The following is a 13,221-nucleotide window of genomic DNA, read 5'->3' as shown; positions in this document are numbered from 1 at the left end:
ATTAGGTGGAGCTTCCATTTTTTATACTAATGAAGGTTGGTTTGAGTTTAGCACTCTAAATGCTGGAATGCTAGTTTGTTCAGGCAGAGCAGACTTTCTAATTTATACCTCTCTGAGATTATCTTGGACAGAAATTGGGAAATTCGCTTGGAGTGTAGCATTTCAGGCCTTAAAATTGGCCAGTTCTTAGGTAGGTGGAAAGAGGTATGCTTTGATAAAGAATTGCACACGTTCAATAGAATTAAAAGCTTTGCTACCTGGTTCCCAAAATGGAGTTTCACCTTTTAAAAATGGATGTTGGTAACGTGCTGGTCAAAATGTTGGCCCATATATACCTTGTTCATCACAGCTGGGCTTTAAAGGCAGAAGGAGCATGGGGGACTCATACTGCCTCACTCAAACCATTAGTAGGAAGAATAGGAATAAGAAGATTCTCTGCCTCAAGTCCTTTGACAGGCACAGAGAAAGACCAAGACAGGATAGGAGGCAAGTTACCGTATTTTTCGTCCTATAGGACGCACTTTTCCCCCTCCAAAAATGAAGGGGAAATGTGTGTGCGTCCTGTGGGGCGAATGCAGGCTTTCGTTGAAGCCTGGAGAGCGAGAGGGGTTGGTGAGCACCGACCCCTCTCTCCAGGCTTCAGGAAACTGTGGAAGCCGTGGGAGCCCTCCCCTGCCTTGGCAGAGCTGCCTCTTACCCCAAAGCCCCGGCGCTCTGGGCAGTCGCGCCGTTGCTTCGGGTAGCTCCGCGCAAGCCGCGGGAGCCCTCCCCCGGCTTGGCAGAGCCACCTCTTATTCCGAAGCCCCGGCGTGCTGAGCAGTCGCACCGTCGCTTTGGGTAGCTCCGCGCAAGCCGCGGGAGGGCTCCCACGGCTTGTGCAGAGCAGCCTGTTCTGGGGGCTGGGGTCAGGGGAAGCTCGGGCTTCCCCCGACCCAGCCCCGCACCTGTGGGGAGAAATAAAAAAAAAATTCTTTATTTCCCCCCCAAAAAACTAGGTGCGCCTTATGGGCCGGTGCATCCTATGGGGCGCAAAATACGGTACTCATTTGTGCTATGATTTGGCAAACGAGAGAACAGCGCTTTCAAAGCACTGGGATAAAGTGCTGCTTTTTCTTTATTCAGATCCCAATCCAATTCTTTTCTCAAGCCCAGATATAGCAACTGATTGGACAATGATGCTCTCTGAAGACCAGAGCATGCAGTTACCATAGAGATGCCATCTGAGGCTTTCCTACCGATGGTGCTACATGCTGGCTGTAGCATAGATAATAATAGGCAGTGACGGTGTAGACTTCCACTGCAGGTAATTGTATATGTTATGGCCAGAACAGGTGGCCTATTCTAAAGAGAAGCCTTTATTTACTTTATATATTAAATTTCTATAAAAACACAAAAAGACATAACATAGTAAGAAACCCAGACAATTCCCCCATGGGGTTATTAGCCCACCCATGGCAACTACAACAAACGCTCTCATGTTTGTGGAGAGTCAGAGTTAGTAGGTGCCTGTTGATTCCCACGCAGAATCCTGTTTCATGTTTTGACAGTCCTCAGTGACCCAGGTCTTAGGGTGTGGCCCCTATGGAAAATGGGAAGCTTTTTTGGGGGGGTGCACCAAAATAAAAACAACTGGAATAGTTTTTAAACACCAGTGATGGAAAAATAACTACAATTTCTAGTAAGGTGTGCAAAATGTTTTATGCACCCATCTTGTGTGGAGTTGAAAAGAATTCACTACAGCATCACCTTTTAAGTTACTTAAAAGATGCCTTAATATCAGCCTCCTTAGTTTTGAGCCCTGAGAAAGATGATAAAAGTGTGTTTAAATTTCTTTTTGAAACTGGAATATTTTCTAAATTGTAGAGCATACTTGGGTCAAATAAAATATATGAATTCAAATTAAGTTCTTGAGATGTGAAGGGAATTGTGTTTTGGGTTGCGAGTGGAGGGGACAGAATTCTGCATCTTTGCCCCTTCACCTATTTCTGTTAGCATGGAAACTTCTGTAGCAACAGTCCTCTGTTTTTCCCTTTCCTTCAGGAGCCGCTGCTGCTTTTTGCCTTTGGATCATGCTGCTGCTTACCCTGTTGTTGTTCTTGCTTTTGGGCCTAGCATCTCCTGTGGAGGTGAAGCGCCCACGGGGCGTCTCCTTAACAAGTGAGTTCCCAGCAGATAAAATGCCAAGCGTTGTTCCACCAGCAAGCAACTCCTTCTGTTGATGTGGAGAATGGAAACAAGATGTCTGTATTATAAATTTGTGCATCCACTTTCATTTCTTAGCAAAACTCTACATTTGGTATATTCACTGTTTGTTTGTTTTTTCCTGGTTGAAAAATGGAGGAATGAGGGAGGACTACAAGGGTTAGGGCTGCCATTGCTTCCTGCTCTTAGTTCTACACTTCATTTGGTGCCAGTTGTGACATTTGCAACTATGCACACATTTACACAGTTACTTCCTGCAGAGAAGGGTTGTCTTCTTCATGACTTGCTGTTCCTTTCTGGTAAAACTGTTAAACTTGGAAGCATTTCCTAATTCTCATAATTCTTTGAGTAGCCTCAATTCTTTTGAAAGTTAGTGGCAGCAGCCCCAGCGACTTGGTTTTCAGGCTTGTAATCACATTCTCGTTTTTCAGATTGCACTGTTCTTCCCCCCTCCCCACTGGAACTGTTTTGCATAAAATGCTGAGATTTTCATGTATTTAAGCCTCCCTTGTGCTGTTTCTTCCTCATGTGGTGGAAAAGAGACTACATCTGAATGTGTAGCTTTTCTGGACTAGTTTAACTATGAGGTGAATTCATCTTATTAGCAGGTGCCCAGACTGAAGGGCAAGGTAGGTAGCACTACACTACTGGTTGCATTTTCTACGAGTTGGGTTGCCAGAATGTGTCAAATCATTGAGTGGCTTTGGGGAGAAGATGGTGTTTTAGTGTCGGCTTGTGAAAGGTCAGTCATGTTTCATGAATGGCTCCTGAGCCTCAAATGATTGCAAATCTTCCTAGCACTTAATACAGCCTCCTTTGAGTGGAACAGGGACAAGGTTGAAGAAGAAACTGCTGTTCACAGCTAAATATTATTTTAGTGGCTTTGAGTAAACAATTCCTTGAAGCTCTCTAAAAAGCAAACTCATCCTATTTTAGTGCACACCTGTCCTTCCTCTTCCGTTTCCTGTTGCAGTTTCCCTCAGTTCAAATGTCAATCTTCCCCTCTCCACCACATCACTATGGTTATCCATGGGTGATTTAGAGAGAGCAAGTGTGTTTAAGGATTTGGTATTGACTGGGGATGTTAGAAGACTATGCCATGATATTGCTATTGGTTTTTTGTTTTTGTCCCGTCACCCCAAATTTGTGTTGTTTGGCTTGTGCCTTGAATGTTGGCCTTGAATGCCTTTCTGGATTGGTGTATTTGCATTCTGCAATTTTTGTTCTCGGAACCAAGTGTCTCTTGCTGTCCTTCTCAGGCCATCACTTCTATGATGAATCGAAGCCATTTACTTGTCTAGATGGCTCAGCAACAATAGCCTTTGATAGAGTCAATGATGATTACTGTGACTGCAAAGATGGATCAGATGAGCCAGGTAAGCCCCACTCACACACCTTGCCTCCACCAATGAAACATGCTGCTTATTGCTGCTGTAATTAGATACTTGCTGATATTGTACTTCATGGGGTTACCTGTTCCCTGAATGTGCGAAAATGTACAAGGCATGAAATGCACAAAGTTTCAAAAGCAGAATATGGTTTGCCTGGATTAAAAGCAAACGTATTAGCTGAAGAGAGAGACAGCACAAATCATAGCTGGGTGGGAGGTTTTAGATTAGATATCAGGACGGATTAGATGTTTCTCACACAATAGAGGGGCAAGCACTTGCCCATGGGGGCTCTGGAATCTGCATCTGGACTTTGGGGGGGGGGGGTTCTTTTGCCTTACAGCAATACCACTTGTAGAATCACAGAATAGGAGAGTTGGAAGGGACTACAACGGTCATCTACTCCAACCCCCAGCAATGCAGGAATCATTTGCCCAGTGTGGGACTTTAGCTGTGGGACCTGTGATTGAGAGTCTCACGCTCTACCAACTGAGCTCCCAGCAATGCCTAGATGATAGGCAGGTCCTGGTCCAGCTGAGGTACAAAGTTGCTAGTGGGACATGAGACAGAGCTGGATCTGTATTGTCTTCCTGCTTGCAACTTTGGCAAGAATCTGCGTTGAAAATTGGGAGCAGGGGAGATGATATATTAAATTGGTGCAGAAAACTTGGATGTTCAGTGTTAGTCAAGAGTGAAAATGATATGTCCTAATGACACTTTGAGTAAGGCTTTTTGGACCAGATGTTATGTCTGAATATGTTACATAGGTTTGCTGCAATCTGTTTAGAATTAATGGGAGAAGCTGAAGCATGAGGAAGATTGGGTGTGAATAGTATGTTTGTGTGTGACTGAAAGTGACCTTTGGATTATCTTTCTCTTGTTGCAAGATCCTAAATCCAACTCTCCATAATGGTAAAACAAGACAAAGTGGTCATAGTGACTAACTTCATAGAATGGGCAAATCCAACATGGCCAGTTTATCCCTAAATCACAGAATGTGCGGGAGGGAAGGGTAACATTGGTTCTTGTAGATAGCTGTAAGCATCTAATTTGTTAAGGTATCCACTAATATCTTATCTCTCTGCCCAGGAACTGCTGCATGCCCTAGTGGCCGTTTCCACTGCTCCAATGCTGGCTACCGACCTCAGTACATCCCCTCCTCCCGTGTCAATGATGGAATTTGTGGTAAGCTTTGCTAGCTCATGCGGGTCGGAGACTTGGGGCTGCGGGCAGCCAAGCCCAAGTGAGTGAATGTTAATGGCTCTCCTTGTCGTTTGCCTTTCAGACTGCTGTGATGCAACAGATGAGTACAACAGCGGTATTGTGTGTGAAAACACCTGCAAGTAAGGCATGGCCTATATCCTTTCAGGAAGCTTTTCCTCTTCTTGGACTGCTGATTCAAAGGCAGCTCCAGACTGGGTTTGGGCTAGTTTGGGAAAGGAAAGAGGATAAATGTACACTTGGTCCCAGGCAGCAGCAGCTCCCAAAATAATTTTGCACAGCCTCTGTGAAACTTGGATCCTCCCCATCTTCAAAAAAATAAATCCACTTAACAGTTCTATTGTTTAATTACAGGACACTACAATAATCAATCGCAGTATTAAAAACAGAACACCCACTCAGTCTTAATCAATCGGAGACATTTTAAAAGGCAAATTTTCTTGATAGTTTGCTGTATTATCTTGCATAATAGAATGTCTCAGCTTTTGTGCGGCTACAGCAAATTGCTGTGCTGTAGGTTGTAGGTGTTTGGTTTTTTAAGTATGTTCCTGGCCTTTCTGTGCCATATTTGGGTCAAGTACAGCTCACAACAGAACATTTCAAACATGATCGCCAGAAAAATATGCAGCTGCAAAATAATGATGCCAGCTAAAACCAAACTCCAAAAAATAAAAAATAAATTTAAAAAATGCATGGAAGCACCAGAAACTTAATCTTCTTGTGCAATGCAAGTTTTCACTCTTAAAGACAGAGAGGGAGATAACAATTCTTCATTCCCCTGATAACTTCTTTTCACGTGTTTGTCATTGGTGCTGGCTAAGCACAATGCGGTCCTACATTCTGTATTGTATTATATTGATCTTGATGTTTGTAAATATCATGAAAGAAAAAAAGGGGCAGTAGCTGTATAGGTTTGCAGGGGTAGAGATTCCAAAATACTTTGATGCAGTATTGTCCAATGATTATTTTAATGCTATTTTTAGTTTATTTTGATTTATTAGTTATTTTAGGGTTTTTTCTTAACCTTTTACTCTAAGCTGCCCTGAAAATGTATTTGAAGACTATTATTATTATTATTATTATTATTATTAAACTGTAAAAAATTCACAAAATAAATGGGGCAGAGTAGTCATATTTGTTAGGCTACCCATAGCTCTTGTCCTGTTGTCACATAATTCTGCAAACTTTTATGAATATGGAGTTATTCAGAATAAGAGGACTTGCACTGTGTGTCTTAATGTGAGCACTGCCTCTGGCTGCGCAGCCCAAGGTTGGTCATCATTGACATTACCTGGGTTGTAGCTTGCTGCTGGGCTGTCATTTCCTGCCATATACGCTGTGCCTGAAAAAAGCTTGCTCCCCACCCCTTCTAGAATAGGGTCTCTCTTGCTGCACTGGTTAGTGCTGTGGGTGGAAGGTGTCTTTGGGGCTCAGCTCCAGCTGTCTCTTTCCTTGCCCTGTGCAGAGAAATGGGCCGAAAGGAGCGGGAGGCACTAAAGCAGATGGCTGAAGTGGCCAGAGAAGGCTTCGAAATCAAGCAGGCCCTGATGAAGGAAGCAAGCAAGAGGAAGGAAGAAAAACAGGTGAGGATGCTGGCCTAGGAAGTGGAAACACTGTGCTGACAATACAGGGGAAGAGTGCTCATTGCCACCAGTGCTCACGAGCCTGGGCATCGTTCCTCTCACAGGAGCATTTTGGAGTCACTTGAAGAAGCCAAGCTATGGCTCTTTTCAGGTAGGCATTAGAAGTGAGCTCTAGTGGGTGGGGAGCCAAGTTATAGAGATTCTGTACACACCTTGGGCTTGGACTGTTGAGAGGACCTCTTCTCTCTCCTCCCCACCCCCCCCAAACACTTCTAGATAAAGCTCACTGAGCTACAGGAGAGCAAGAAGTCTGTGGAGGAGCAAGTGGAGACTCTGAGGTCGCTAAAAGAAGCTGCTGAGAAACCTGAAAAAGAAGCCAAGGATATCCATCAGAAAGCCTGGGAGGGTGAGTGCACTTCTACCATACGAGGGGATTTCATGGCACTGAAAGCCTCTGTGTCAGCCAACAGCCTCGTTTTTAAAGCAGGAGAACTTGTGGTCCTCCAGATGTTGTTGAATTACAGCTTCCAGAATCCCTGATCATTGGCCATGCTGCCTTAAGATGGATAGGAGTTGGGAGTCCCATAGCAAACAGGTGGCCACAGATTCCCCAGCCCTGCCTTAATAGGAGGTTAGACAATGATGGATGGGTTTTCAGCAGCTATAAGCTATGAACCGGAGCTTCTGTATTCAGATACATAGCGTCTAATACCCTCAAGTCCTGGAATGGCTTCCTGGAAGTTTCCGTCTTGCCACTGATGGGGAGATGGGATGCTAGAGTTGCAGCTGGATGTGCCTTTGTCTGCGCTGCTCACATTCTTAGTTCCAAGCCCAGCTCTTGCAGGGGCTCGGGGTGTTTGCCACGTTAACAGTTCAGCATGGTAAAAGCAACACAATGAAATGCTTGGGTGAAATACTTAGTGCTGCATCCAGAAATGGATTGAAATTATCCTGCACCTGCTTAACGCCAGCCATTAAAAACAGACCAATATGAAGCTGTTGCAACACTTCTGGAAGACGTTTGGCAGGGCTTCAGGAAGAGGGAGCTGCACAGTTCTTGGGTAGTCATCAAGCCACTTAAATTGTTTTTCATCTTTGTACATTGTCATGTGTTGAGAATGAATTTGAAATGAAAAATAAGCAGAATAAATGTTGGGCATGACTCTCTGTTCCCTTTTTCTAAATAAAAAAATTCCTTCCAGTAGCACCTTAAAGACCAACTAAGTTAGTTCTTGGTATGAGCTTTCGTGTGCATGCACACTGCATGCACACGAAAGCTCATACCAAGAACTAACTTAGTTGGTCTTTAAGGTGCTACTGGAAGGAATTTTTTTATTTTGACTATGGCAGACCAACATGGCTACCTATCTGCAACTTCCCTTTTTCTGTTAGGGCATGGATGGGATGTGTTTTCTTGGTGGTTCTCAAAGACTGCATTTATCAGGCAAATAAGTCTGCAGGGTTTTAGATTTCAACACATGTGTGTCTACTTTATTGTTTCATTGGAATGTGTGCTTTAGGGACAGGATTTGAGGTGCACAGAAATCCTAAAGCTGTTCTCCTAGTTGTAGAGGAAAATATGACTTTAGAAGTTATGCAGGGAAGTTATTTTGGGTTTTTTGAATGAATGAATGAATGAGTGGAACTTGTTATTTGCCCACTTTGCAACAGAACAGAAAGCGGCCGAAAGAGCAGTGAGGGATCAAGCCAAAGCAGAAGAAGCCTTTCACGAGCTGGATGATGATGGAGATGGAGTGTGAGTCTGAGATGATTCCCCCTTTCAGTAGCTTGTTCACAGACTCTGTCATCTGTGGTCAAAGGCATGTGGCAGGACAGATGTTGATCCAGCTGCTGATCCCTTTGTGTCCTGGTGTCAAATTCTAGCGCTTAACTATTCCTGGATTTATTTGGAGCAGAGGAGCACTTATTGTTACCATGTTGGCTCAGAAGGCATTAATTGTCTGTAAGACGTTTCAAACTGGTGAGAGGGCACAAACCCAATCCCATTGCTCTGAGACAAGATACCCTGTTAATTAAAAGCATCCCTAAGTGATGCTTTAAGTCTTCAAGCAATAATGAGGGCTAAAAACTTGCTCTTTTCTGTAAAATGAAAGCTAGGAACCTTGGAGTACACATGCTACAGGGACTGCTATATCAGTCTTTGTGTATGCAGAGTTGTGAAGGGCATGGCTAGTAACCTAATTGCCCTCCTGTGCCTTCAGGATATCTGTTGCTGAGCTCCAGACGCACCCTGAGCTAGATGCAGATGGTGATGGGATCCTTTCAGAATCAGAAGCCCAGGTATGGTGGGGAATGTGCACTTGTAAAAGGGGGCTTTTCTTCTCATGCAAGCAAAAACAGCTGTTCATGGTTATCCTTCGTTCTTTCTGGTAGGCCTTCTGCTTTCATGCACTTCCTGTGCTTTGCGGTTCTCTTCCCTCTCCCACCAAAAGCTAGGTTAAGATGAGACCACTTGACATTTGGAGTAGGGCTGGAGTCTGGGACTAGACAGTGTTGTAGATCAAAACAAGAGTGTCCAAATACTGCCAGGCTGTGAACTCCCTCCCCCCCCCATTGGTTAGAAGTCACTTGCTGGGCTTGGGGGTGTATTGGGGTGGGGGAAGATGTCAGTAGGCATTCTACTGAAGACACTCTGCTTTAGTTTACTGTTTTCCAGCCATTCCCAATATGTCCTGTGTGTGCTCAATAGCTTACTTCCTTTGTCAGATTTTTCTTGGATCTTTTCTTAGTACAGTCATACCTCGGGTTACAGACGCTTCAGGTTGCGTTTTTTCGGGTTACGGACCCACCAAAACCCGGAAGTACTGGAACGGGTTACTTCTGGGTTTCGTTGGTCGTTCATGCGCAGAAGTGCTACATTGCGCTTTGCACATGCGCAGAAGTGCCAAATTGCAACCCGCACGTGCGCAGATGCGCCGCTGTGGGTTGTGAACGCTGTGGGTTGCGAACGTGCATCCCACACGGATCACGTTTGCAACCCAAGCATCCACTGTACTGCCCCAAGACCTTCGGGTATAGGGCAGTATATAAATTCAATAAACAATAATAAGAATACTTGAACCTTTAGTGCAGTGGTGTCTATCCAAAATCTTACTTTTAGACTTATGTTTCTCTCTTCTGGTACACTGTAAAGCACAATCTTCATTTTCTTGCCACCTTTTCAGTCCCAGTGATGAGAGGTGCACACTTTTAAGCGAAAGCTGGAAACCTTTGTAAAAAGAGTCATCCCATAAGTGCTTTAGAAGCTCCATTTTGCCTACCTGCTGACCTGAAAACTCAGGCGCTTTTCAGTGCCATGCTACAAGGGGTCTTCTGTGCCATTTGGGCGGATTGGGGGGATGACTAAGTCTGCTAGAGAAGAAGGGTGTTTCTTAGTTATGCAGCAACCAGTTATGTAGCCAATCACTAAGCTCTTGCCCCTTTCCAATATATCTGTCACTTTTCCTCAGCCCTGCCAGACCAGTTTTCACATATCTCAACCTTTTGGAATATTTATAATACTTGCAAAAGGAGAAAAGTAACCACAAATCCATGTGTATTTATCCCACTTGCTGAATTAGAGTTTTGAAGTTGTAGAATCCTGTCTTCCCATTGCTATCAGATTCGGACAGTTTACATGTAGGTTTCAAACAGTTTCAAATTTAAAGTGCATCAAGAATAACAAATCTAAGGAATGTATTTTTAAGGAAATTAGGCCATGGGAGAAAATCTTTCTATTTCAACTTCAGTATTTTTTCCCTTTTCTACTAGTGTGTGATTTATTTATTTAAGCCTAAGGTGTCCACAAGGTGGCAGTAACACTGAACCTGCTCTACTTTCAGAGTGTGTTTTTAGGCTCTTTTCGCTGGCTGCTGAAACTAGTACTTTACATCATTTCTTCATCCCAAGGGAACCCATCAAGGCTATGGAAGAAACTGTGGAAATCCTCCTAATCTGTGTTCTTGGTTCTGTAGAGTTGCATGGTTGAGAGCATCACAAATGAGTTTCTTCCGCCAAAAGTGATTGGCAGAGAGAAGGGTACCTCTTCACACAATTCATAGTTAACTTAGGGAATTCAGTGTTTCATTGGTTTAGATCAGGAGTGGGCAGATCTCCGGCTTGCAGAATCTGTTTCGTTGTCATTTTTACCAAAATCCCGTAAGCCACCAGCTGAAGCCAAATGCAAAACAAATTCCTGGGCTCAGAATTTTTGTTCTTTCATACTAAAGTTGAATGGTGCATACAGTCTTTCCATACTCACTTTTGGTTATTCTAAGCTTTCTTCATTTCCACAGCATTATTTAAGGCAGAGCGGCGGGGTGTGTCATTTTGTTGCTAGGAGTCAGAAATCCTTGCCCCATCTACAGTGGTACCTCGGGTTACAAACGCTTCAGGTTACATACGCTTCAGGTTACACACTCTGCTAACCCAGAAATAGTGCTTCAGGTTAAGAACTTTGTTTCAGGATAAGAACAGAAATCGGGCTCCAGTGGTGCGGCAGCAGCAGGAGGCCCCATTAGCTAAAGTGGTGCTTCAGGTTAAGAACAGTTTCAGGTTAAGAACGGACCTCCAGAACGAATTAAGTACTTAACCCAAGGTACCACTGTACTGCAAATCGCCCAGCAATCTACCAATACTGTAGATGCAAATGCAGCTTCTGTCCACCCCTTGTTTAAGGGGTGTTACTTGCTGAAAGAGCAGGGTCTGTCTTGTTTTTTTAATGTTTCTTATAAAAAATGATCTTGCAGAGTCTGGCTTGCTTGAAAGGAATGCTACCCTCTTGTCTTTCCAAAATCTATCACCATTGTGGGGAACAGGAGGATGACTACTTGACTGATGGCATTGCTACTTAATTTAACTATGGGTTAAACTATGGGTTAGCCCTGGGACATATGCAGCTGTGTATAAATACAGTTTTCCTGTTCTTTCAGACTTTACTGGACAATTCCTTGCAGGCAGATGTGGCCAGATTCCAGGACACTGTGTGGGCAGCGATCAAGGAGAAGTACAGACCAGAGGTCAGGGTGCCAACCTTGTCTTTCTCTACCACAGATCCAAATAGTTTGAATGACCTTTTCTGGGGAATTGATATCTGAAGCAGTTTTGTTCCATGCTTGGCTTGATGTCATTACTATACTTCAACTCTTAATTTTGTACATCACTTTTCGGACTATTCACTGTGTTCTGAAAACTTTCTGTGGTGGTTTCACATTTATTATGTATTCAATTTATATCCCACCCATCCTTCCTGAAGGAGCCTAGGTTACACAGTATAAATTATGTAGTGTTGGTATATTGTATGCTGCTTTGAATTCCTAGTTGGTTAGAAAGGCAGGATATAAATGGTAAGCATAAGTAGACTGGAGCATTTGGTAGAACTATTTGGATTGCAGAATTAGAAGTATCTTGGCAGGCATTAATCATGGCTCCATCTGCAGCTACTGGAGAAGTGGGTCTTTCATGGAAAGGCAGGCCACTGAGTGACATCCATTCTCCCTTGCTCCTCAAGAATTTCAAACACAGTTACTAACTAAGGGCAGCCATCAGTTACAAGATGGGCTAAACTCAACTTTTCCCTCTCCAGAGCTTGGTTGATGTACAGCCCCCACCAAAAGGCCCATCAGATGAAGAGCCAGATACTCAGCCCGATGCCCACGTGGACCAGTTACCTCCTGATGACGATTATGACGAGGAGGAGGATGAAGATGAAGAACCTGAGGAAGACAGCATTGATGAGGAGGTGAAGGTACTAAACTGAGTTTCAGGAGTCTACAACTGAAATATACAGGGATATTCTTCTCCCTCTCCTAACTTAAATTTTACATTCAAGAACCCACACACCATAGGAAAATATATGTGTTTTTATTTTAGCACACTTTATTCTGAATACAATATTTGCATGTATGTTTGACTAGAGAGGAGCTGGTCATGGAGCAAGGTGTTGAAGGAGTGGCGTTGAGTAAAGAATTTTGCCCCAAAGCCTATAGAGCAGTGTTCGAAACTCCCATTGTTCTAGGCGCATTTTGAGACAGGGAATTTCATTAGCGTGAGCAGTTTTGGAGCTCTGGGTGTAGTACTGCTAAGATTTCAGATTAAAACCGTTTAGCTCCTAGCTTTCATATCTCAGTTTCTAACACTACTATAGAGGGTGGGTGGAAAAGTAGCCATGCTGGTAGCAGGGACTCATCCCCTCCAGAGCTTTTTGCTGATCTTGGGATAGGGTGGAATATTAAAGCCTGACAAATTGCTATGCCTGGTGTAATGAGAAGAATGGCAAGTTGCTAGTACTACAGTTTCACACATAGAATTTTTGTTGCTGTTGCTTAACATTAGGAAGTACATGGGAATTCAATGCGGGTTCTCTGTTTGTCTCGCTCCCTCTGAGCCCCTCTTATCCTCCAAAGCAGGGATGGGGAATCTTCCTCAGCCTGAGGGCTACATTCCCTTCTGGGCACATTTCAGTCACACAAAATCATTCAGGGTGTGAAGCATGGCCAGTCCCCGCTTGTCAGTTTCTCCCAGTCTCCCCTTTCCCCTCTTGTTTATGGTCTATGCGGGCTGCTTTTTGAACTGGAAGTGACGATGGCCACCTGCTGCCTCAATGTCTCCATAGGTCCCTTCCCCCAAGCCATCGTCTGATGTCAAGGCATCAGAAGATGAACTGGAGAGGATGCCCCCTTATGATGAAGCCACACAAGCTCTAATTGAAGGTAAGCTACTCTTTAGAAAGCATCCTTTCAAATGCAAGAAACACCATGATTGTCTTTAGTACATGCAGGCCTGCCCGTGAATTTGCTGTGTAGAAAACAGAGCTATTTTCCAAAAGG

The 13,221-nt window shown here is 43.9% G+C and overlaps 1 protein-coding gene across 5 annotated transcripts in view; it reads left to right on the top strand.

The window, feature by feature from the left end:
- PRKCSH (PRKCSH beta subunit of glucosidase II) overlaps window positions 1–13,221 on the top strand; it is a 34,972-nt gene that overhangs the window by 1,138 nt on the left and 20,613 nt on the right. For 4 of the 5 annotated variants that reach the window (XR_014003294.1, XM_081176607.1, XM_081176605.1 and 1 more), the window contains exons 2-12: window positions 2,041–2,157; window positions 3,462–3,578; window positions 4,680–4,775; window positions 4,876–4,933; window positions 6,277–6,394; window positions 6,671–6,800; window positions 8,066–8,150; window positions 8,617–8,695; window positions 11,326–11,412; window positions 11,979–12,140; window positions 13,008–13,104. Coding sequence is in view for 4 of the 5 variants with exons in the window: in XM_081176607.1 (XP_081032733.1) it covers window positions 2,070–2,157; window positions 3,462–3,578; window positions 4,680–4,775; window positions 4,876–4,933; window positions 6,277–6,394; window positions 6,671–6,800; window positions 8,066–8,150; window positions 8,617–8,695; window positions 11,326–11,412; window positions 11,979–12,140; window positions 13,008–13,104 (1,117 nt within the window). In the remaining variant the exon portion in view is untranslated. The remainder of the gene's footprint in view (window positions 1–2,040; window positions 2,158–3,461; window positions 3,579–4,679; window positions 4,776–4,875; window positions 4,934–6,276; window positions 6,395–6,670; window positions 6,801–8,065; window positions 8,151–8,616; window positions 8,696–11,325; window positions 11,413–11,978; window positions 12,141–13,007; window positions 13,105–13,221) is intronic. The other variant, XM_081176608.1, reaches the window with a different exon arrangement.

The sequence above is a fragment of the Podarcis bocagei genome, assembly GCF_964188305.1.
Source record: "Podarcis bocagei genome assembly, chromosome: 17".
NCBI classification, from domain to species: Eukaryota; Metazoa; Chordata; class Lepidosauria; order Squamata; family Lacertidae; genus Podarcis; species Podarcis bocagei.
Note: the sequence above shows the minus strand (reverse complement) of the source record. Positions and strands in the feature narration are given on the sequence as shown.